At 43.9% G+C, this 23,863-nt stretch overlaps 1 protein-coding gene across 1 annotated transcript in view; it reads left to right on the top strand.

The window, feature by feature from the left end:
• Positions 1–23,863, top strand: part of GPR155 (G protein-coupled receptor 155) — a 56,880-nt gene that overhangs the window by 22,037 nt on the left and 10,980 nt on the right. Inside the window, exons 3-11 of the mRNA XM_024212487.1 lie at positions 4,561–4,960; positions 12,354–12,519; positions 14,107–14,262; positions 14,881–14,964; positions 16,629–16,749; positions 19,068–19,152; positions 19,239–19,329; positions 21,108–21,321; positions 22,032–22,139. Coding sequence (XP_024068255.1) covers positions 4,561–4,960; positions 12,354–12,519; positions 14,107–14,262; positions 14,881–14,964; positions 16,629–16,749; positions 19,068–19,152; positions 19,239–19,329; positions 21,108–21,321; positions 22,032–22,139 — 1,425 coding nt within the window. The remainder of the gene's footprint in view (positions 1–4,560; positions 4,961–12,353; positions 12,520–14,106; positions 14,263–14,880; positions 14,965–16,628; positions 16,750–19,067; positions 19,153–19,238; positions 19,330–21,107; positions 21,322–22,031; positions 22,140–23,863) is intronic.

Here is a 23,863-nt window from a genome sequence, read left to right as displayed (position 1 = left end):
TAGGCTTCCAACGGAGATTGTGGAATCTCTCTCTCTCTCTCTCTCTCTCTCTCTCTCTCTCTCTCTCTCTCACTGTACCTATTTCTCTCTTCCCTCTTCAACAAGCCCTAAAAAATACAAGTTCCATGAATATGGAAGAACTAATAGTACGTACAATTAAAATGCTTGCAAATCAAGTAAGAATATGTTCTTTGATGCAGTGTTATCGGCAGCCTCTACTGCAGATGCAGGAAAGCAAATAGTGGGGGAGGGATAGCTCAGTGGTTTGAGCATTGGCCTGCTAAACCCAGGGTTGTGAGTTCAATCCTTGAGAGGGCCATTTAGGGAACTGGGGTAAAAATCTGTCTGGGGATTGGTTCTGCTTTGAGCAGGGGGTTGAACTAGATGACCTCCTGAGGTCCCTTCCAACCCTGATATTCTATGATTGTTAGACTGGCCTGTGGTATTTTCAGTATTCAACTGGGACAGGTAAACTAAGAATCTCTAAAGGTTTTGCAGTCTAATAATATGTTGACTTAGCAAATCCAGATGGTTTCTGGCTTCAATGATTAAAATATAGAAATAAAGCATAACAGAGTACTTATAACTTGCCCTTTAAACTCTACAAATTACATAAGTACTGTGAGTAATGCTAAGTATGCTGAGTTATTGAGCTGTAAACAGAAAATGAAGTGTTTAACTAAGTGCTGTGAGGTAAATAGCTGAACAATGAGTCTTATAGGTGTGTGTTCATTTAGAGCCAGAAAGTCCTATTTTTTTATATTGCCTCACCCCCCCCTCAGCAATAGTCTGATCCTTTTGACCTTGAAGGTGCTAGTCTGTTCATAAAATCAGACATCTCCCTCCCCTGAGTCAGCCTCTCTGAGCAGGAGGTTGTCACTATCCCTTATGAAATGCCCTTTGCATATTTTGAAGTCTTTTACTATTATAATCAATGCTATTGAGCAATCAGGTTGGGGCTCCCACTTTTTCCTCCTCTGTATCTTTATTTCTCCAAATACTACTTTGAAGGTAGATCCTCACAAATGGGAGCTTTCAGCCTACATTTGCAATCTCCTGCCTTCTGGATTGGTTCTTGTTGTTGTTAGAAGAAGTCCCTTTTAGAGATACTAATTGACCTATATTATAATGTTTGCTCTCCCTAACCAAAGGGATAGCCTAGCAAACAGCTAGTTGTCTGCTCTGCCCTTGAGGCTAAAGAGATGGGATTCATGTAATTCGTAGACTTCTTGCAAAACTAATTCTGCTTTATCTCAAATGTGAAATGTGCAAATGGATTTTAATCTATCATATTTGGTACTAATTCAGCTTCTCTCAGCACTCCTTTCTGGCTAGCACATTAAATAGTACTAGCTAATTGCTGGGTGTCTTTTGTTGGCCTTTTCAGGTGGGACACAGGTAAAAAGGCTGCCAACAGAAACAAGGATTAATGTTTATTTAAGAAGGTGTAACTTTCCTGGACTACTTGGGAGGAACTAGGAAAGGGGTGTAAGATATAAGAATAAGTTATATCACAGTATCCGTGAATGCTCATTACTGACCACTGGATCCTCATGGTTTTATAACTTTGGAAACAAAGTGTTGTTGGTATGGCTGTTGTCAACCGTGGTGTGTAGTACAGGCCTCAAAAAAAAAAAAAAAAAAAAAAAAAAAAATCCACTTGCTTCTGAGAAATGGGAAGCTTTATCAAGCAAGTGAGGGGACCAATTCCTTTACTGTCTGCAAACTGGAATTGTAATTTACTTAAAATGTATAAGGGCTAGAGTTGTGCCGGTAACTTCCCAAATGTGAATGGATTAAAACGGGTGGGCAAACTACGGCCCATGGGCTGGATCTGGCCCCTCAGGGCTTTGGATCCAGCCCGCGGGACTGCCCCCCTGTGGCACTGCGGGCCCTATGCCGCTCTCCAGAAGCAGCCGGCCCCCGGGCGGGGGGGGCAGAGGGCTCTGTGCGTTGCTCTTGCTTCCAGGCACCGCCCCCTGCAGCTCCCATTGGCCGGGAACAGAGAACCGCGGCCAATGGGGGCTTCGGGGGAGGTACCTGGAGGCGCAGCAAGGGCAGCACACATGGAGCCCTTCACCCCCTCTCCCCCAGGGGCCGCAGCGCTTCCTGGAGCGGTGCAGGGACAGGGAAGGCAGGCAGGGAGCCTGCTCTGGCCCCGGTGCGCCCCGCTGCCACCCCGGAGCCCGAAGCCCTCCTGCACCCCACCCCCAACTCTCTGCCCTAAGCCCCCTGCCTGCACTTCACACCCCTCCTGCACCCCAACCCCCTGCCCTGAGCCCCCCTGCTGCACCCCTGTGCACCCCAGTCCCTTGCCCTGAGCCCCTTCCTGCACACCGCACTCCCTCCCACATCCCAACCCCCTGCCCCGGCCCTGCATACAATTTCCCCACCCAGATGTGGCCCTCGGCCCAAAAAGTTTGCCCACCCCTGGATTAAAAGGACATAATGTCTTTGTTCCGAGTGCTCCCATGGCTTATAGGTTTACAAAACAGAAGTAGAATAAATTTAAAAAAAACCCCTCTAATTGTTTTCATTGCTGCTATAGGTAGTAGTGAAATTGTCAAGAGTTGTCAACTTATGCAGCTACTTGTCTTGGTAAAATTTATGAACAGCAGTGGAGGCACTCTCGGGGAGCTAGTCACAAGGGAGGCTGAAGGAGGAGGGCAGGTGAGAGTAGCTGGCTTTTTTTCTCACTGCCTTTGAACCAGGCAGGAGGTTGGTGGAAATGTAAAGTAGTGGAGCCTCTCCCCTCTTGCCTTTCACAGCAGCTAAGAAGTTCTGAGGGGTTGTGGGGAGGGGAGAGAGAGAGCAAGCTTCTGGCTACTGCAGGTAGGCACTGGCATTTCAAATATGACACAGGCTGGTGCACAAGATAGCACCAAAGACAGCCCTCTCCCACTTGTTTGCAGGGTTGGGCTTCTCACTGGGGCTGTGTCCCTGGATCTCATTTTTGGAGCTCCCAACCCTACTTCTGGCTAGCAGGTCTAATCCTTCCATTAGCAGATGTCTAAAAGTTTAACAAGCCCTAGGCCAGGTATGTATTAGGAGTGCTCTGCTGCTATAGTTATACTGCTATACTCTACTAGAGACTGACTGGTACAGCTATGTCATTCACAAATCGTACCTCATCACACTGTGGCTGACATAGCTATGCCAGCAAAAGTTTGTAGTGTAGACCTGGCCCTAGTTAAGTGTCAGTTTGCACCAATCTCTAAGTTATCCCTGCTTTGGCTTACTAAGGCCTGGTCTGCACTTAAAATTTGTTTGACCTATCTACATTGCTCAGGGATGTGAAAAATTTCACACCCTGTGTGTTGAAATTAGATTGACTTAACCCCCGTCGTAGACACAGTGAGGTTGTTGGAAGAATTCTTCCATCAGTGTAGCTACCACCTCTTGGAGAGGTGGAGTAACTACAAAGATGGAAACAACCCTTCGATCGATGTAGGAAGTGTCTACACTATGGCTACAGCGGTAGCGCAGCATATCCTAATAACTTGCACTTTTTTCACTGCTTTCATCCAAGATTCTGAAAGTATTTTACTGGTTATTTTACAGTGCCCAGAAGTGTGCTAGGCATCTGCAGAATATATAGAAGCTACAGACTCTGCTCTGAAGACGTGACATAATAAAAGGGTTGGGAAGGATTGCTAAAGCTACAGTGTATATGAACCTTTAACTAATTATTTGACAGCAATCCTGTGAGGATACATATCATACACCCTTTATACTGATGTGTAAAGTGAGTCACAAAGTGGTTAATGGCCTGATCTTTAGAATTCAATGAGAGCTGTGTGTGCTCAGTACCTTTGAAGTGGGAGCCTTAAGTGGTTTATTCAAGGCCACACCAAATTGTTGTCAATGGAAACAGAACCTAAGATGCCTAAATCCCAGCTCCTGACCTGAGTAGTCCCAGAACATGAACACTGCTTATTTGTTTTGCCCTAATTTATCTTTTAATTTATTATATGGAGTGCCATAAAGTGAGCATAAATACACCATGATGAATTACACCTGTCATATCCACTGGTTACATTTCAAAGAGATCTAAAAGACTTGTAAGAAGAAAAACAATTTGCAAATTGGACTCTTACACAAACTGTGCTATTAATATGCAATGACTCTCCCATGATTCTGGAATGTGCAGCAAAAACAATTTCTTTTATCTGAAATGCTGAACAATCTACAGTAGAGGGCATATGGTGGTATTGTTTTGGTGTTGTACAGCAATATTAGAACCCTGTTTCAAAATGAATCACTCTGTCAGCTGGCCCTTGGGGTATTCATAGTACAGTAAAGCAACGTGGGTTAGTTAATCTTTTATCATGTTTATTATTTTCAATGCATATCTATGGTCTAATGGCAATTAACCATGCATTTCTTTATATCCTCACTGTCATCTTGTACTAGTTGTAAGTATTCAACTGTTAATTAGGCTAATATGGTTAGTATGAACATCTTGTTGTATAGTTGAGAGACAATCATTCATTTTAATATTAAATCATATATTTTTGTTAAAGTATTGTCAATAATCATTTTCCATTTCCTGTTTTCTAGTTGAAGCTTTATATCAAACCACTTACCCAGAATATCTCCAATACATTTACTTAGTGGCTCCAATATCTCTTATGATGCTAAACCCAATTGGGTTTATCTTCTGTGAAATCCAGAAATGGCGAGATAATCGCAGTATGTTGCACAACAAAATGAAAATAGTGGGACTCGGTCTCCTTCGAGTGTTGCAGAACCCAATAGTATTCATGGTCTTCATAGGAATTGCCTCAAATTTTATTCTTGGCCAGAAGATTCCAGTATATCTTGAAAATTTCCTTGACGGACTAGCTAGTTCATTTTCTGGCTCAGCACTTTTTTACCTTGGACTCAGCATGGTGGGACAAATAAAAAAACTGACCAAGAATGCGTTTGTTGCACTGATTCTTCTCATCACAGCTAAACTGTAAGTTTGATGTGTTTACTTTTGTATTTACATGTTTCAATATTTTTTGTATATCTCAACATTTAGAAAAGCATTAAATAGACAGTCAATATTACTAATACTTATCCATATCTCTGACAACTAATATCTTATATTATTAAAACTTACTTTTTCATTCCAAACTGCTTGGTTAGTTTTTGTATTTTGCTTAGCTTAAACAATGAAACTAAACTGGTGAGCTTTATTGGTTCCTATTTGCTTTTGAGTCATTTTAACTTCTTGTGCTACAATATTTAAATTCCCCAAATAATTTTGGATTAAATTATTTTTAAAACCCACTTCTGTTCACATTAGACTATAAAACTATTTATTTAAATCTAAATTTTGAGTATCAGTAGATGAGAGTTTCGCTTTAAAGTTCAGGCAATTTGCCAATGAAGTAACTTCTGCCATCTCTCTGCCCTGACTAAATAAAGATAAATGTTCTTATTGCTGCACTGTGCACTCTTTGTTTGCTGTGAAGCTACAATTCACATCACAGTATTACTGCTCTGATATAGTCAAAGACAGGGGCGGCTCCAGGCACCAGCGCACCAAGCGCGTGCCTGGGACGGCAAGCCGCGGGGGGGCGGCCTGCCGGTCACCGTGAGGGTGGCAGTCAGTCTGCCTTCGGCGGCATCCCTGCGGGAGGGCCGCCAGTCCCACAGCTTCGGCGACAATTCGGCGGCGGGTACGCCGAAGGCGTGGGACCAGCGGACCTCCCGCAGGCATGCTGCCAAAGGCTGCCTCACTGCCGTGCTTGGGGCAGCAAAATACATAGAGCTGCCTCTGGTCAAAGAAATATAAACGTCATCTGAAGAGGAGCTTAGATGTTGGCAGAGTAAAAATAATTAACATGCATAACCCAGATCAGTGATAGTGAAGTTGTGAATTGGACACATGAAAAGAATATGAAAGAAAATTAATTGATGTCCATGCTATATTTTGTTTAATACTAGGCCTATATACATCTGTGTGGATTTTTTGCCCCATTCCCTCTCTTCCTCCCCCCCACCCCCATCCAAAAAAGATGGTGTCTTGACACAGCATTGTTAAGGGAAACTTCCCCTTCCTCCCCCCCTTGCTTGGAAATCATGGCCAATATTTCCCAACCTAGATGCCTAAAGATAGGCTCAGAATTCTATATTTAGGGACTTGCCTGACTTTCAAAGGTGGTGAGTGAGCACCTGCAGCTACCAATGACTTCAGGTGGCATTTGTGGATGCTCAGCACCTCTGAAAATCAAGTAAATTTTTATTTACATATCTTAACAAGGAGTTAGGAGACTAACTTGAGGCAACCACCTTTGGTCTTTGACTTTGCACAAAAAGAAGCTCAGCATATTATGACAAAATAGGCTTATATCCTAAAGCAGTGGTCTCCAACCTTTTTACGCCCAAGATCACTTTTTGAATCTAAGGGCAACTCAGGATCTACCCCGCCCCTTCCCTGAGCACCCCCCCTCACTTTCACCGGGCTGGGGGATAGAGGGGGGTGCAGGCTCTAGGCTGGGGCCAAGGGGTTTGCAGTGTGTGTGTGTGGGCTCTGGGCTGAGCCTGGGGCAGGGGGTTGAGGTGCAAGCTCTATGAGGGAGTTTGTGTGCAGGAGGGGGCTCCGGGCTGGGGCAGAGTGTTGGGGTGCAGGAGGGGGTACGGGGTGCTGGCTCTGGGAGGGGATTCAGGGTGCAGAAGGGGGCATGGGGTGCTGGCTCCGGGAGGGGGCTCAGGGATGGGGATTGGGGTGCGGCCTCCCACCGGGCAGCACTTGCCTCCCACCAGGCAGCACTTGCCTCCGGTGGCTCCCAATCGGCGGTGGGTGCAGCGAGGCTAAGGCAGGCTCCCTGCCTACCCCGGCCCCACACCACTCCCGGAAGGGGCCAACATGCCCCTGCGGAGGAGGGGGGGAACATGGCTCCGTGTGCTGACCCTCTCTGCAAGCACCGTCCCCATAGCTTTCCCGGCCAATGGGAGTTGTCGGGGCGGTACTTGCAGGCAGGAGCAGCACGCGGAGAGAGACCGCAGGCTGCAGTGGCCGCTTCCAGGAGCGGTGTGGAGCTGGGGTAGGCAGGGAGTCTGCCTTAGTGGCAGCCACAGTGCTGGAGATCACGATCGACTGGGAGATCGTCTAGGATCGACCAGTTGATCGCGATCCACCCAGTTGGTGACCACTGTCCTAAAGAGATTCTAGTTGTCAGTGCAACTTATAAAAAAATTCTTTGAGAGTTAGTCAGTTTTAAATTGTGTCTGATGTTTGGTGACTAAATAGGAAGGTTTACTGTGTAGTCCATGAATGCTGTTTCAGTTTTGCAAGAAGAACTCCGCTAAGCTCAAAGAATCTCAGCTCACCACATAGAAGACTTTCCCACTTACACTGGATGCTTGCTGTTTGTTTTGTTCTTTTTAAGAAGGGGCAGGCTACCCAAAATTGTTTAACCTGAATATTTGTAGCTTTGTTTTGTTTGTAAAGTTCATGCTCACCAATGGACTCTTACAGCAAGCTGTTCAAACATGCGTGATTGCCCACTTCTTTATTCTGCAGCCTGTGGGATTTCCCCAGTTCTAATACAGATTTCCCCCAGGAGCAGTTTTGTCACTATATGGCATCTTTCCTTCAGTTAGCAGAGCAAAGTATGTGTAGGCTTTCTCAGAGCCTACTGCAATTTTGCTGATCTATGGACTGTTTGGGAGATGACAAGGATGCTAAAAATAGCAGAGCTCTCACTTGCCTCTGTGACACAGCATCTCCAAAATCATGCCAGGAGCTAGATTGTTTTCAGATGCTTTCAGATCTGGCTGCCTGATGTGGAAATTTTTTTCTGACTTGGTTATCTCAAACAAGATTTTGGACCAGATTCTGATCTCGATTGTGCTCGTACAAAACTCCTATTGACTGGCCTGAAAACCAGAGTAAATTATGGTGACTCTGGGGGTATGTCTACACTACGGGATTAATTCGAATTTTGGAAACAGATTGTATAAAGTCGAATGTATGTGGCCACACTAAGCACATTAATTCGGCGGTGTGCGTCCATGTACCAGGGCTAGCGGCGATTTCCGGAGTGTTGCACTGTGGGTAGCTATCCCATAGCTATCCCATAGTTCCCGCAGTCTCCTCCGCCCATTGGAATTCTGGGTTGAGATCCCAATGCCTGATGGGGCCAAAAACATTGTCGCAGGTGGTTCTGGGTACATCCTCCCCCTCTCTCCAGGGAAGCAACGGCAGACAACCGTTTCGTGCCTTTTTCCTGGGTGAACAGTGCAGACGCCATACCACGGCAAGCATGGAGCCCGCTCAGTTCAAGACAGCAGTCATGAACATTGTAAACACCTCGAGCGTTATCGTGCAGTTTATGCTGAACCTGCAAAACCAGGCGGCGAGGAGTAGGCTACGGCAGCGCGGCAGCGAGAGTGATGAGGACATGGAATTCTATCAAACGGCGGGCCCCGGCGCTTGGGAGATCATGCTGTTAATGGGGCAGGTTATAGCCGTGGAACGCCGATTCTGGGCCCGGGAAACAAGCACAGACTGGTGGGACCGCATAATGTTGAAGGTGTGGGACGATTCCCAGTGGCTGCAAAACTTTTGCATGCGTAAGGGCACTTTCATGGAACTTTGTGACTTGCTTTCCCCTGCCCTGAAGCGCCAGAATACCAAGATGAGAGCAGCCCTCACAGTTGAGAAGCGAGTGGCGATAGCCCTGTGGAAGCTTGCAACGCCAGACAGCTACCGGTCAGTCAGGAATCAATTTGGAGTGGGCAAATCTACTGTGGGGGCTGCTGTGATGCAAGTAGCCAAAGCAATCGCTGAGCTGCTGCTCCGAAAGGTAGTGACTCTGGGAAATGTGCAGGTCATAGTGGATGGCTTTGCTGCAATGGGATTCCCTAACTTTGGTGGGGCGATAGATGGAACCCATATCCCTATCTTGGCACCGGAGCACCAGGGTACCCAGTACATAAACCGCAAGGGGTACTTTTCAATGGTGCTGCAAGCACTTGTGGATCACAAGGGACGTTTCACCAACATCAACGTGGGCTGGCCAGGAAGGGTTCATGACGCTCGCGTCTTCAGGAACACTACTCTGTTTAAATGGCTGCAGCAAGGGACTTACTTCCCGGACCAGAAAATAACCGTTGGGGATGTTGAAATGCCTATAGTTATTCTTGGGGACCCAGCCTACCCCTTAATGCCATGGCTCATGAAGCCATACACAGGCAGCCTGGACAGGAGTCAGGAGCTGTTCAACTACAGGCTGAGCAAGTGCAGAATGGTGGTAGAATGTGCATTTGGACGTTTAAAAGGTCGCTGGTGCTCGTTACTGACTCGGTCAGACCTCAGCCAAACCAATATCCCCATTGTTATTGCTGCTTGCTGTGTACTCCACAATCTCTGTGAGAGTAAGGGGGAGACATTTATGGCGGGGTGGGAGGCTGAGGCAAATCGCCTGGCTGCTGATTATGCGCAGCCAGACACCAGGGCGATTAGAAGATCACACCAGGAAGCGCTGCGCATCAGAGAAGCTTTGAAAACCAGTTTCATGACTGGCCAAGCTACGGTGTGAAAGTTCTGTTTGTTGAAAACCCGCCTCCTTGATTGACTCATTCCCTGTAAGCAAACCACCCTCCCCCCTTAAATCACAGCTTGCTTTTAAAGGAAATAAAGTCACTATCGTTTAAAAATCATGTATTCTTTATTAATTGATTATAAACATAGGGAGAGAACCGACAAGGTAGCCCGGGTGGGGTTTGGGAGGAGGATAGGAGGGAAGTAAAAGGCCACTGAAAAAATTCAATATAATGACAGCCTTTTGGTTGGGCTGTCCACTGGGGTGGACTGGGAGGGTGCACGGAGCCTCCCCCCCCCGCGTTCTTACACGTCTGGGTGAGGAGGCTATGGAACATGGTGAGGGGGGGAGGGAGGTTATACAGCGACTGCAGCAGCACTCTGTGATCCTGCTGCCGTTCCTGAAGCTCCACCAGACGCCGGAGCATGTCCGTTTGATCACGCAGCAGCCCCAGCGTTGCAGCCTGCCACCTCTCATCTCGAGCATCCCTCATGACCTCACGTTCACTGGCATCTTTCCTGTACTTAGATACCGTGTCCTTCCACTCATTCAAATGAGCTCTTTCATTGCAGGTGCATTCCATTATTTCCGAGAACATCTCGTCTCGCGTCCTCTTTCTCCGCCGCCTTATCTGAGATAGCCTTCGGGACGGAGGAGGGAGGCTTGAAAAATTTGCAGCTGCTGGAGGGATGGAAAAAAGGAGAGAAGTTTTTAAAAAGATACATTTTACAGAACAATGCTTATACTCTTTCACGGTGAACAACACTATTCACATTACATAGCACATGTGATTTCAGTACAAGGTCGCATTTTGCATCTTAATATTGAGTGCCTGTGGCTTTGGTGTTAGAGTTCACAGACGCAGGTCCGGGCAACAGAATTCGGCTTGCATGCGGCCATGGTAAGCCATTGTCTTTCGGCTTCTGCGCCCTCCTTTCCCACATACCAAGCAAAGCCCGTTGAGTGCTGTGGTTTTCCTGTTAACCTTCAGCAGCAGAAAACAAACTAACACCCCCCCCCCATCCAATTCTCTGGGATGATTGCTGTACCCCTCCCCCCACCGCGTGACTGGTATCAGGGAAGATCCCTGTTAGCCAAATGTGAAAAGCTCAGCGCCAATCTCCCCCTCCCCCCCCACCTCCGCGCTTGGCTAACTGCAGGGAAGGATTTCTTTTCAGCCACAGGCAAACAGCCCAGTAGGATGGGCCACCTCTGTCCCCTTAATTAAATTCCCGTATTTCAACCAGGTTACCATGAGCGATATCACTCTCCTGAGGATTACACAGCGAGATAAAGAACGGATGTTGCTTGAATGCCAGCAAACACCGGGACCATACGCTGCCAGGCTTTGTCATGCAATGATACCAGATTACTTGCTACTAGCATGGCGTGGTCAAGTGTCCTACCATGGAGGACGGAATAAGGCTGCACTGCCCAGAAACCTTCTGCAAAGGCTTTTGCTTCATGGAGATGTCCCTGGAGGATTTCCGCTCCATCCCCAGACACGTTAACAGACTTTTCCAGTAGCTGTACTGGCCACGAATGCATCCCAAGTCCTCAGGGCAAATTTATCTTTAAAAAACGCTTGCTTTTAAACCATGTCTTATATTTTAAAAGGTAAACTCACCTGAGGTCCCTTCCATGGGGTCATGGTCTTGGGTACTGGCTTGGGAGGGTACTTCAGTCAGGCTGAGAAAAAGATCCTGGCTGTTGGGGAGAACGGAGTGCTGTGTGCTCTCCGCAAGCTCGTCGTCCTCCTCCTCCTCCTCTTCCCCGTCCGCAGAATCCTCAGGTGTGGCTGATGAGATTACCCCCGCCTTGGAATCCACGGTCAGAGGTGGGGTAGTGATGGCGGCCCCCCCTAGAATTGCATGCAGCTCAGCGTAGAAGCGGCATGTCTGCGGCTCTGACCCGGAGCGACCGTTTGCCTCCTTTGTTTTCTGATAGGCTTGTCTGAGCTCCTTGACTTTCGGCACTGCTCTGAGTCCCTATTGTGGCCTCTCTCCATCATGCCCTTGGAGATTTTTTCAAAAGTTTTGGCATTTCGTCTTTTCGAACAAAGTTCTGCTAGCACTGAATCCTCTCCCCATATAGCGATCAGATCCAGTACCTCCCGTACGGTCCATGCTGGTGCTCTTTTTCGATTATCGGCCTGCATGGTTACCTGTGCTGATGAGCTCTCTGTGGTCACCTGTGCTCTCCTGTGCTGGGCAAACAGGAAATAAAATTCAAATGTTCGCGGGGCTTTTCCTGTCTACCTGGCCAGTGCATCCGAGTTCAGATTGCTGTCCAGAGTGGTCACAATGATGCACTGTGGGATAGTTCCCGGAGGTCAATAGCATCGAATTGCGGCCACCTAACCCGAATTCGAAATGACAATATCGATTTCGGCGCTACTCCGCTCGTCGGGGAGGAGTACAGAAATCGATTTTAAGAGCCCTTTATTTCAAAATAAATGGCTTCGTTGTGTGGACGGATGCAGGGTTAATTCGATTTAACGCTGCTAAATTCGAATTAAACTCATAGTGTAGACCAGGCCTCAGATTGGAATCTACTTCTGTCTGTATTAGTTCATGTTGCAGTAGTTAGCAGGTATCTAAACTTACTGTTGGAGTTCTATTATATATTTCTTTGAACATGATTTTGTGTATACATACCATTGTATCCAGTTGCTGAAAGTGAGGTTCCTCTTTTCTTTGTATATTTAATACTGTTATTCAGACACGCCTGAAATTTCCCCTTTTGAGGTGAAAGCAATGCAGGGAAATGTCACTTAAGTGAGTAATGTGTACTCATTTTTTCTTTCCCTTTCAGACTGATGATGCCACTTTTCTGTAGAGAGATGGTGGAATTGTTGGACAAGAATGACAGCTTAGTCAACCACACCAGTTTATCAAACTATGCATTTCTCTATGGAGTCTTTCCAGCAGCACCTGGCGTGGCTATCTTTGCAAACCAGTTCAATATGGAAGTAGAGATTGTATGTGCCTGACATTTAGCAAACTCAGCACTAATTTTGATTTTAATTTTACTGAACTAATATTTTTAATACAAACTTTTGAGAAAGTTAACTTTTCATAATATAGACACATCTGGGTCTCTTATGCTCCCCAGGGTTCAAAATATGAATTACATTTCAAATTAACAATTAAACCATGTAATTTTTTTCTGCTTTCTGTTTCAAGTGTTCACATAAGACAGATTTTATTTTATTTTTAAACCTAAGATCCTATTCCTAGAGTCTAGATTAAGAAAAATATGTGGACTGAAATAACTTAAAGCATAAGGAAAATTCTACATGCTCCTGTTGAAGCCAATGGAAATTTTATCACTTGCTTCAGTGGGAGCTGAATTAGGTCACTGCTATGAGCTTTCGAAAATCCCACCTAGAGTGACTCTCCCCTTTGGTTAAACCTTATGATAAAAACATGTAGTTCTTGTTTCTTATCCAGAGGACACTGCTCCAACTTACCTATTGGATTTATTACAAATAACTCTTAAACAGAAGAGATGTTTTATGAAGTGAGACAAATTCTTACAGGTATTCCCCATACGCTTCAGGGTGGAAAGTCCAAGTAGCCAGGGTGCATCATGTTTATTACCAGACCCAGCAAATGGCTCCTATCCACAGCTTCCCATATAGATTATTCAAGATGCTGAGAGAGAGAGAGAGACTCTGGGGAATAGACTATATATGGAGCTGCTGCTGCTGCCTTGAATATGGGCACACATTGATGCTGCTTTTTTAGCAGCATTTTGGAGTGGCATTTCACATAGTTCCAGAATCTGGCCCTATATACATGTGCATCTGTAACTGTTTGATTGTTTTCAATATTCCTTCTAGGCAAAATAATATTAAAACATTTGTCTTAATTTTTTAGAACTACAACACAGATTGTTGCAAAAATATACAAGAAAGATACAATAACGAAGCATTGTAGGCTGAATTTTGTGTCTACCAACCTTGGCAATGTCCCTTTTTTAGTCAGAGGGCTGGTGTGTGTAGAATCTCCACTGCTTCCGCCGTGTGAATTCTGAAAGCAAGGAAGCCATGGAAAACCAAAATATAAGTAACTTATAAACACATCCAGGCTTTTTTTTCCCTCCTTGAATTTGAGTGATAGAAAATGCACATCTGCACAACCAAATTTTGTTAATGTAAAACATAAAGCTGTGCATTGGAGGGAGAGACTAAGCTGTGACACACAGCACTGTACTGCGTGCGCCCAGTCCTGTACTGGAGTCATCGGGATTACTCGTGTGAGAATGCACTGTTAATTTATGAGAATTTGCAGAGAGGGCTCCCAAATGGATGTTGTTTTTGATTACGCTCGTTACAAGATGTTCATCTTATTCTTAACTGTCTGCAAAAAATGGATGTATTTCCTTCAATTCATAGCCCAAATTCTGGTTGATCTTCTAACCATGCAATACATTGACTTCAATGGAATTCCGTATGGTATTTAAGACCAGGGTAGAATTTTGCCCATAGTATATTTCGTAAAAACATAATTTAACTAGAGATTTGATATCTTCTCCACTGTCTCCTCTTGATTTCTCTTTGCAGATTACCTCAGGAATGGTGATAAGCACATTTGTGTCTGCTCCTATCATGTATGTTTCTGCTTGGCTATTGACCATTCCATCTATGGATCCAAGCCCACTGGCATCTGCAATCCAAAACGTTAGCTTTGATATAAGTATTGTCAGTCTCGTCTCCCTGGTAAGTATTGATAATACAGTAAGGCGAAGAAAATACCCATACCACATTAAGTGGCAGTAAGGTAGTGACAAACAACAAGCCAGGTAATTGAAAGACAAAATTGTCATTTCATCACTCTTATCCTGTTGTAGGAGAGGGGAGGAGAGAAGAAAGAGGCTCCCCAGTGTAGGGTAAATGGTCCACCATAAAGCTAACATGAACACTAAGTGGTAGTAAAAAAGGATGGTCCAGTGATTAGGGCATTAGAGAGAGGGCGTGCGCCAGATCCTCCTATCCTGAGCACTCCTAAGGAGGCATAGGTGGCTTTTCAGCATCTTTTCCACCCCTTTGTTTGTGAGGGGCAAGCAGCCTTCAGCACATGATAGAGCAGCTTTAACTTGCCCCAGCAACAACAGTCCCCCTAGAAGTCACACCATCCCAAGCACACAGAACTGCACTATGCCTCCTATGGGAAAGGGACTGGGAGCAGGTGGCATAGAGCTGACTCTTCCAGCTTTGTTACCTAAAAACAAAAAGAAATGAGTTGTTGGATATTTAATTCCGGTATGGTAAGCCTGAGTGCTCGTCTTAATTTTTAAAAGTCCTAAATTGAACTCTTATTTCTTTTGTGTGTTTCAGATCTGGTCTCTTACTGTTATTCTTTTGAGTAAGAAATATAAACATCTTCCTCATATGCTGACAACAAACTTACTCATTGCTCAGGTCAGTACCATGTAGAATATAAAAAACTTCAGATACAAGCTTTTATTTTTTCTGAAAAAGCTTTCCACACAGAGATTACTTATATATAAATAATGAAGGGAAAAAAGATCTAACACGTTACTTTCTAAATAGCTTCAGTGTTAGTATGCCTCAGAGATTTTGTGTGGTAGACTGTATACTATTTACTGTACAGAACAATTGTTTGTGATTCTGTTGGAATAAAACGATGATGATGATGAAAATGAAGTCTTTCTGATAGAACTGTCTTTCAAACTGAGAAATAGAGGAAATTCAGAGGGAAAGCTCAGATTTGGGATACGTTCTTTTCTCAATTTTATATGTGTAATTCCAAGTGGTGGTAATCATATCTCTAAAGATATATTCTATCTTTTCATCCCAAAATGCTTCCCAAGCTATATACGTTAAGCACCATTGAAATGAAGCCATCTTAATTTGGTTGCTGTCAGCCACTTGAGGACATCTGGTACACAGCAGATGGCCCAACAGTGAGAGGGAAATGTTGGCCAAGGACACCGAGCAAAACCTTGTATTTGAGAAAAGAGCCATGGGATCTTTAAGGTTCAGACTTGACAGAAAAGATTTGGATTTATAAGGTCTCTGCTGCAAGATTTGCGTAAATGGAGTAAATTGCATGAGAATTCTCCATGTACTGTGAGACAAGAAAAGACTGAACCACCCTTTACTCACTGGAATCTGTGTGTGTGCTTTTTTTTCCCATGCTTTGCAAATGTTACTCTTGCCTGTCATATAGATAGGATCATAAACATGCAGCATAAATTCATACAGTAGTTGTGGGACTGTTCTCTCCATACACATATGTAATTCCCATTGTTACAAGTAGGAGTGAGTTACATGTGCCTAGCATTGGTAGAAAAGAACACATAGGACCTTCTTTCCTGGAAGTCAACTGCAAAACTCCCATTGAGTTCAGTGGGAGGATGATGGTACCTGTTGTGTGCATATGCAGCAGACCTTTTTCTTAAGTATAATAGTGATAGAAATACATAGTACAAAATATTAAAACCAGCGAGGCTCCGTTGACTATTATGGGGTCATCTTTTTCAAATATGATTTGTTTAAATCGGACACTTCATTTTTATACTGCAAGTTAACTTCAACTGTAAAGGTTATTGTTCTTAAATTTTTATTATAGTAATTTGTCTGGGCCTCTTCACTACTAAGATTATCCTTGGACAGGTTGTGTCCCCAAGTGTGAATTATTTACCTGGTAATTCTCCCAGATATTCAAACCTCTATCAATCTCAGGTTTTTTTCAGTGCCCCTAAAACACTTTAGACAAAAAGGGTGTGTAATACATTTTATAAAATTTGTTTTCTGAACCCTCTTCCTTCAGGTTTCTCTAACTCTAGAGTATGTTTGTTGTCAAAAATAGAAAATCCCTGAAAAACAGATGCTTATGTCAGTGACGTAGCCTTAACTTGATGCCACTATTGCACTGCTTTAATGCTGTCAAAACTCATTTTTAAATATCTGAGAATCCATAAATTCAAACAAAATTCAGTTGTCTGGCTGCAGATAGTGGATTTTTGGTAACTATTGTATCTGTGCCACACGATTTATTTTTCCCTTAATATTTTCATTTCAATACAAAAAATGATTGCAGCTTCACTCTCCTTTCACAGGTTGTTGCCTGCATTGGAATGGTGATATGGAATTTCATTATTAGAGAGAGAAACATCACTCTGCAGATTCTGGTGTTCATCTTGTTATACAGCTCGCTTTATAGTACTTACTTGTGGACAGGTAAGTTGGAATGTGAAAAACTTCTGCTTTCATGTGGTAAAAATAAGTATTGTAGGGTACAATTAATGTTCTAGAGTAATTGATTGTACTCTGCAGAGTCATCTTTCCTCACATTGTATGTTCATCATTTATATAATATTATAAATGTTCACAGTTCTGTACAGTGGTAGGTCATTGCCAAACAGAAACATACATGCCTGCACTGAGGAGCTTACAGACTAAGGCCCTGATCCTGCAATTGGTAGTTTGTAGATACATTGCTGTGCTTATGCAGAGCTCCATTGCCTTGAGTGCAGTTCTGCATAGATGCAGCAGCCTGCTTGTACTGAACAAATTGCAGGAATATGCCTTAAAGGCAAAAGCAAACACAGAGTGAACAGTGGGGTTTAGCCTTTTAACATTTCATAAACAGTGTGTGGGTTTTCTGTAGGTTCTTAAGGATGGAGACAGTGGCAGATTGCTGTATAATAGCATAACTTCCCCAAAGTTCTGCTAGGCATATGGGGTGGCATGGAAGTGGACAAAACAGACCAAAAGAGGTGGAAGGAATGAGGCAGGATACTTGGATAGCCTAATGTGAGTGTGACGGGGTGTACCAACCCTGCATGGGGCCAACAGGGCCTGCCCAATCACGGTGGGCCCAAGAAGCCACAGACCTCGCCTCTGCTGCACATGCTCAAGGTGGAAGGGACAGATAAAAGGAGGCAACCCAGCTCAGTCTGGGCTGGCTGGGGAGGAGGAAGGATGTGTGCTGCCGGCTCCTGCAGAGACGCCTGTGACTCTCCAAACGGTGGGGACTGTGGACCTGGACTACGCTGTGGACGACCAGCCAACTGCAGAGACTGACTGGGACGCTGAGCCGCTGCCAGCCGGGGAGAGGCCCGAGATGCACCTTGCGATAGAAAGGACCCAGGGAATGTGATAGAAGCTGATGCTTAAACTCTTAACGGAATTTGCCTGGGTTCCCCTCCAACCCCCACCCCACCTGCCAGTAGGTGTGGCTACTGCTTGTTTATTCTGCCCCGCCCAGGGGCTACAGACTGACTGTTCGTTCCACACTGCCCAGAGGGTCAGAACCCCAACTGCTATTGCCTGCCCCAGCCAGGAGGCCCACGGGCCATAGTCTGTTGTCTGCTTGGTCCCGCCAGGGGTCCCGAGCCCTCCTTGTTGTACTTTACCTGATCCCACAGGGAGTCCTGATGACTGTGTGATGGGATGTACCAACCCCGCACTGGGTCAATGGGGACGGCCCCCCTCAACACGCAGGGCCCCCCATGACAGTGAGGATGACCATGTAGAACCATGTAGTTATCTGAATTTTCCACATCATGTAGATTGTTTTTTTTTTTAGCTTTTCATTGGCCTTTGATGAGAAAACATGAACAGGCACAGACAAGGTTTCTTGTGAGGAAACTTTAGCCTGGCTTGAAAAGGCCTCCCGCCTCTCCTGTACTACTCAGTCATACATGTGTCTCAGGACCAGTTTTAAGTGGGCAGCCTCTTTGCACTTGCATTTCATTCACTCATACCTACATATGGTTAGCTCCATAAAGGCAAGGCATTTCCCAATGGGAGTAGCTGGTTGAAAATCAGGCCCCTTATTTAGGCACCTAATTATGGACTTGGGACCTCAGCTTTGGTTGGCCATTTTTAAAAATCTTATCCACAGTTTTTCACATAAAACATGGAAGTATGTAGTTTACTAACTTCCTGAGTTGTGAAGGACTGAAAATAGAATTTGGAAGTTCAGTTCAAAGACACTAGTATGTATATGTAAAAATGTACAGAGTTTCTGATTAGGTATAGTTTATATTAAAGTTTATATTTATATTTATATTTATATTTAGCTATATATACCAGATTAATAATTAATCAATAATTGTTACAGTATCCAACTGGTCAATACGTTGATATAACACCTATCTATAACACCTGCTACTAATGTCCTTATTAGCAACTATAAAAACAAACTACTCATGTCTAACATTCTTATGACCTCTACTAAATGTTTATAAATCCATTAGAAACCATTTGTAAATGGAACCTTACTGCACAGTGAGCCCAAGTTTCTTTAAAATTTTAAATACCTATTTATAATGTAACTTTTGAAGGTAATAGTTTTTGTATAATTTTGTCAGAGTAAAACTAGGGAAAAAACATTGTAGCTTTTGACTTAATATATTGAGGAGCAAGAAAGAAAAAATCTTACCAGCTGTGTGATATTGGATACCAGTTGTAGCGTATCTAGACTCTTCAATTGTTACTTTTTTTTTTTTTAATGAAAAGTAATAAAGCAGACATTTCTATTGTCTTCTTAGGTTTCCTCTCTCTGACTTTACTCCTGTTAAAGAAAAGAGACGTAGTAAAGATCCCTGTTGGCTTTATCATCGTAGCTGGATGGGGGTAAGTTGGCAGAAGTTTCCTGTAGAATAAATGAGAACGTGCAAAATAATTATTTTCCTGACACACTTTGTATTTTGCTGTTGCAGCATCCCAGCACTTCTAGTGGGAATCTTACTAATAATTGGTGAACGTAATACTGATAGCATTGACTCAGCATTTTTTTATGGAAAATATCAGGTATGAGTGTTTCTCTTCACCCCTTCTGACACCTGCCTTTCACAGTACGTTATCGAGAAACTGTTCGTTTGTTTTCTCTCTTTGCTTTACATATAACTAAAGAGCTTTCTTCCAAGTACAGTTTACAGTACTAGCAATGCAAATACTAGGGATCAAATAGTCACTACTCAGCTTGAAGGCTGTGGTAGTAAAATGTTTTTCTGTAACAATTATGAAAGACTATTTGAACAGTGAGTCTTTTCGGCAACATTGACAAAAAGAAAGCAGGGACTGAATAGCCTGGGAGTGATAATGGGCTGTAAATCCCTCGTCCTCTAGGTCAGTGGTTTCCAAACTTTTTACTAAGGTAATCCACCAGCTGCATTTTGATGATTTTTTTTTTTTAAACCCACCCGGAGTCCAAATTCGTGGGGGGGAGAGGGTGCAAAGTCATAGGCCAGCGTCCTTTTCTCTTCCCCTGCTGCCTTGACCTGCCAAGGGGCAGCGGCACCCTCTGCCCTGACGCTAATCTTAGCCCGATGCAGAAGGGGGGGTAAAGTTAGAGAATGAGCCAAGCCCACCTTGTAGTCACCCAGTGGCAATGGCTCCTGTCCCATGAGACTGGACTTGGTTCCCCACTTCAGGCATTGCTGCCTGTTGCACAGGGTTGCAGCGTCCCTCAGGTTTGGTCCAACCATCCTTCTGTCATGATGGAAGGGCGGCCAAGGCACATTTGAGTGAGTGGCACTGCTACCCCATGTGGCAGGTCACAATGCTTGGAATGGGGGAGCTGGGCCCCACCCCAGGGGACAGGAGCTGCCACCGCACAGTGGGTACAGGGCAGGCTTGCTTTCTAAACCCCTGATCCTGAGGCCTCCCCTCCACATTGGGCCTGTAACCCATCTACAATTTTCCTGCAACCCTCTGGTGGGTTGCTACCCACCATTTGGGAAACACTGCTCTAGGTTACCAGTTTGAATCCAGCTTAGCTTGGTAGTTAGCTAAAGTTGTTACCATCTAATGGCTAATCAGTGGTCTTAGTCAAGGTTCTATAGACAGGTGTCCACACTACTAGAGCATTACACCAAGTGGCAATAATTAGCATCCTCGTTGGGAGTCTTGGCAGAGAAACCAAGGACTGAAAGCGCCTGGAGTCTGAACTACACTCTTACTGATAAATTGTCCATTCATCTCTGGCATGACGTACACAGCTGGGGCAATGTGAGGACGCTCCCCTTGCTGTAGTTTTACTTTGCCGGTGCATAGAGAGGACATGAATCTGCAGGGTTGTCAATTTGGTACTTGTCACAAGTACTAAAACAATTTCCAAATTGATACTGTGTGTTGATGGCAGATCTGTCAGACAGAAAGGCTAATTGGACTTCCAGAAGGAGAGGGGGTGGAAAATGGAGCCCTGCAAAAGGAGGAAAAGAGAGTGCACTTGTCCTTGGAATAAGAATCACAGAAGAAGGAGAAATGGGGGGGGGAAGGACGGGAAGTAGGTGAGAGCTCTCGTTGCCTGGAGAGAAGGGTTCCTACAGAACAAAAGCCAAAGAAAAAGAACCATCTGCGGGTTATCCAGGCTAGGAAGATCAGCTCAGCCAAGCATGCTGAGTGGACTTTTAGCTGCCTTTATGTCTTGTGGCATAAATATAGAAATACATTTTGTTTTGTTCAGATTTAGGTGCTCCTGGAGGGTTGGATTCTAGAAAGCACTAGTATTCAATGTATCAAAAAACAAACTTTTACATTTTCTTATGTTAAGGAGGCCTATCTTTTCTCTTGATTTCCTCTGACAGATGGTTACCACAGCAGTGACCCTATTCATCAGTATTCTGATATCAGGTATCTCACTTCTGTGTATGAACAGAAATGGACAGGAGACTGACTATGAGGTATTGAACCCATATTCACATAATGGCCAGAGGGAGAACTCTGAAAGGGAAGGGAATGAGGAGAGTCAGACGTCAAGCAGTGGCTCTCCACCTTTCGCAGAATCCTCTGCAGAAAGAGGTACAGTGCCTGGCTGGGCAAAAAACTGGGAGCTGGGGATAAACCATAATTCTGTGCATAAGTTTAACCTCTACCTATTGGAAAGAGGAGCGGGGGGAAGGGAAAAGCTTGTCTTTGTTAGTTCTTGAGAAATGCTAAGCTGCTATGGTGATGCGTGAAAATATAACCTTAATAGTGCACTTTCTCTCAGTTACTTTAATATGATGATTTAAGGGAGGTTTCTTAGTTATCACTATACATAATACTGTGGGTGTACGTATTTAAAAATATAGTGGTGTGTATGTGATATCCATGTGATAGATCTCATTGATCAGGCATCTCTGACCATTTCATCTGCACCCTGCCCACTAACCCATCTCTTTCAGGACAGTCAAACTATTCCTTGTCCTACTCATTTTGATTTAGTGTGCTCAGTTATGCCAGTGCTCCCTTACGTTGTTTATGTAGCCAAGAGCACCTACATTGCTCCCATAGTGTAATGTTGTGTTTGAAAACTTTAGTATACTAGGAGTCTGAAAAAGACCCTCTCTGAATGGAAGCTGGAAGAGAATTGTCACACCCTTCTCCTTTAGGCAGTCAGTAATTTGGATATTTGCAGATGTTCAGTCAATGTTCTTCTTTTAGAAGATAATAGAATAATTTTGTTTCCCATCACATTACTATAAATCAGGGAAACACTAACTATCTTTAATACTTAATATTTTTAATAGGTTGCTGTTCATGTCAAACAATAAATGGTGAATTATGCTGCTCTGGAGAGGGAGAACCAGTGTCAAATGCCACTGCTAATGATAGCTGTACTCCTCCCACCGAGACAGGTACAATAATAATGTATTCTCATATAATATTCTATCTATTGCAATAGTAGCAAAAATTAAATTGGGAGATGTTGTCACTTTAACTGTTCTACTTGGATATCCTGAACTTCTAATTAAAATAGAAGGCTTTTGCTATCATGTAACTTCTTATAGTTTACGCTCTGCCATCAGAGACAGTTGTAGTATTTTTTTATTGTCCAGAACTATTAATTTGTAACAGACAATTTAGAAAGCTGCCCAGAATGCAACTCTTTTAGGGGATTTGTCCTCCGATCTTTCAGCACTAGTCTTCACACAGGGGACGGGACTTTCAAGATATAGGGCACTTCTATCAGTTCATAAATTCCTGGTCCTAAACTGTTGGGGTTTGCATGAAGGGCCTAATCCAAAGTCCATAAAAGTCTTCCTATTGATTTCAGTGGGCTCTGCATCTAACCCTGTAGATTGTATTTTGCCCTCATATGGAACATTCCCTTCCAAGTATTTGGAGTTTGGGAAAGTAAGTGTTTGAGGGGGCCCAAAGAGCCACGGAAATTGAAGAATAGTTCACAATGAACTTTCTGCACCCTGCGAGAACCCTTGGTCCAGCCCATGCACACGTTTACTTCTCAACTGCCATCAAAGTGATCATGCACACTGCAGCCTTCCTTAGCTGCACACTTTACAGGCAACTCCATTCCATACGTACTGCATGCACAACATGTACCTTTCAACAGGTCCGAACTCTTTGGAACCCAAACCATTTCTCACTGCAACACTTAATTGGGTCTCCTCAGTGAGGGCTATTTCCACACAGTTTATCCCCAATCACTTAGGCTGTAGAGCCATTCGAACAAATGTCACAGGGAAGTGGGGGGGTTTGGTAAATGTGTGTGGCCTTTTTCATTCCTACCCCCAAATGGCTGAACCTTATTTGCTCAAATCAAGCAGAGATGATTTCAGCCTGATAGGGGTTACAATGGAAACACGTGTGTAACCTTAATTATTTCAGTTGATCATGCTTCCCACTGTTTTACCGAACATGCAGTTCTTTTGTTGCCATCTAGTGGCAAGTACGGAGAACTTTTTAATAACCACCTGTAACTTGCAGTTTGAAACAAAAGGAATATCCATTCGGTAAGGGTATTTATAGCTGTCTTTAATGATGTGGGGTTATGGTACATTGCTTTAGAATTGTATGCTAACAGAACTGTGTAGAGTTTTGATACTGGCAGAAACAGGAAGAAATTAACTGATTAATCTGTAGCTCAACGAGGCTAGGATATACAGCAAGTTAGAAACGACAGTGTTTTTCTAAATACTTTCACTATACTGGAAATTCATTGTCGGATTAAAAACGTGTTCTGCAAAACTGTTAATTTTTTTAGTACTACCAGGAACAGTTTCTCAGAGCTAACCACTACTAAACTTTGCACTAGTGTAGAGCTGTGATTTAGGCAGCAAAAGTTTTTGTTTTGTAAAGTTTTCCTGGTTAGGGAGAGAGTAACTATCTCCACCAGAAATCAACCAGTCCGCTTTGGGACAGGTGTCTGAACAATTTATAGTTAAAGCTAACATTAAAATTTCCCTTTTTGTGCATGCAGCCTCAGCACAGAAATTAAAATTGATATTATACATGCGAATTCCAGAAGTAGTAATAGTGTAGTTTGTGCATGGACTTGGAGCCAGGAACTCCTGAGTTCTTCAAGACTACAGTGTGTGTCAGCAATGATTAAATCAGTCAT

Source organism: Terrapene carolina, unplaced genomic scaffold, assembly GCF_002925995.2.
Source record: "Terrapene carolina triunguis isolate 2854851 unplaced genomic scaffold, T_m_triunguis-2.0 Scaffold62, whole genome shotgun sequence".
Taxonomy (NCBI): Eukaryota; Metazoa; Chordata; order Testudines; family Emydidae; genus Terrapene; species Terrapene triunguis.
The sequence above is the reverse complement of the archived record's forward strand: the minus strand, read 5'-3'. Positions and strand labels throughout refer to the sequence as shown.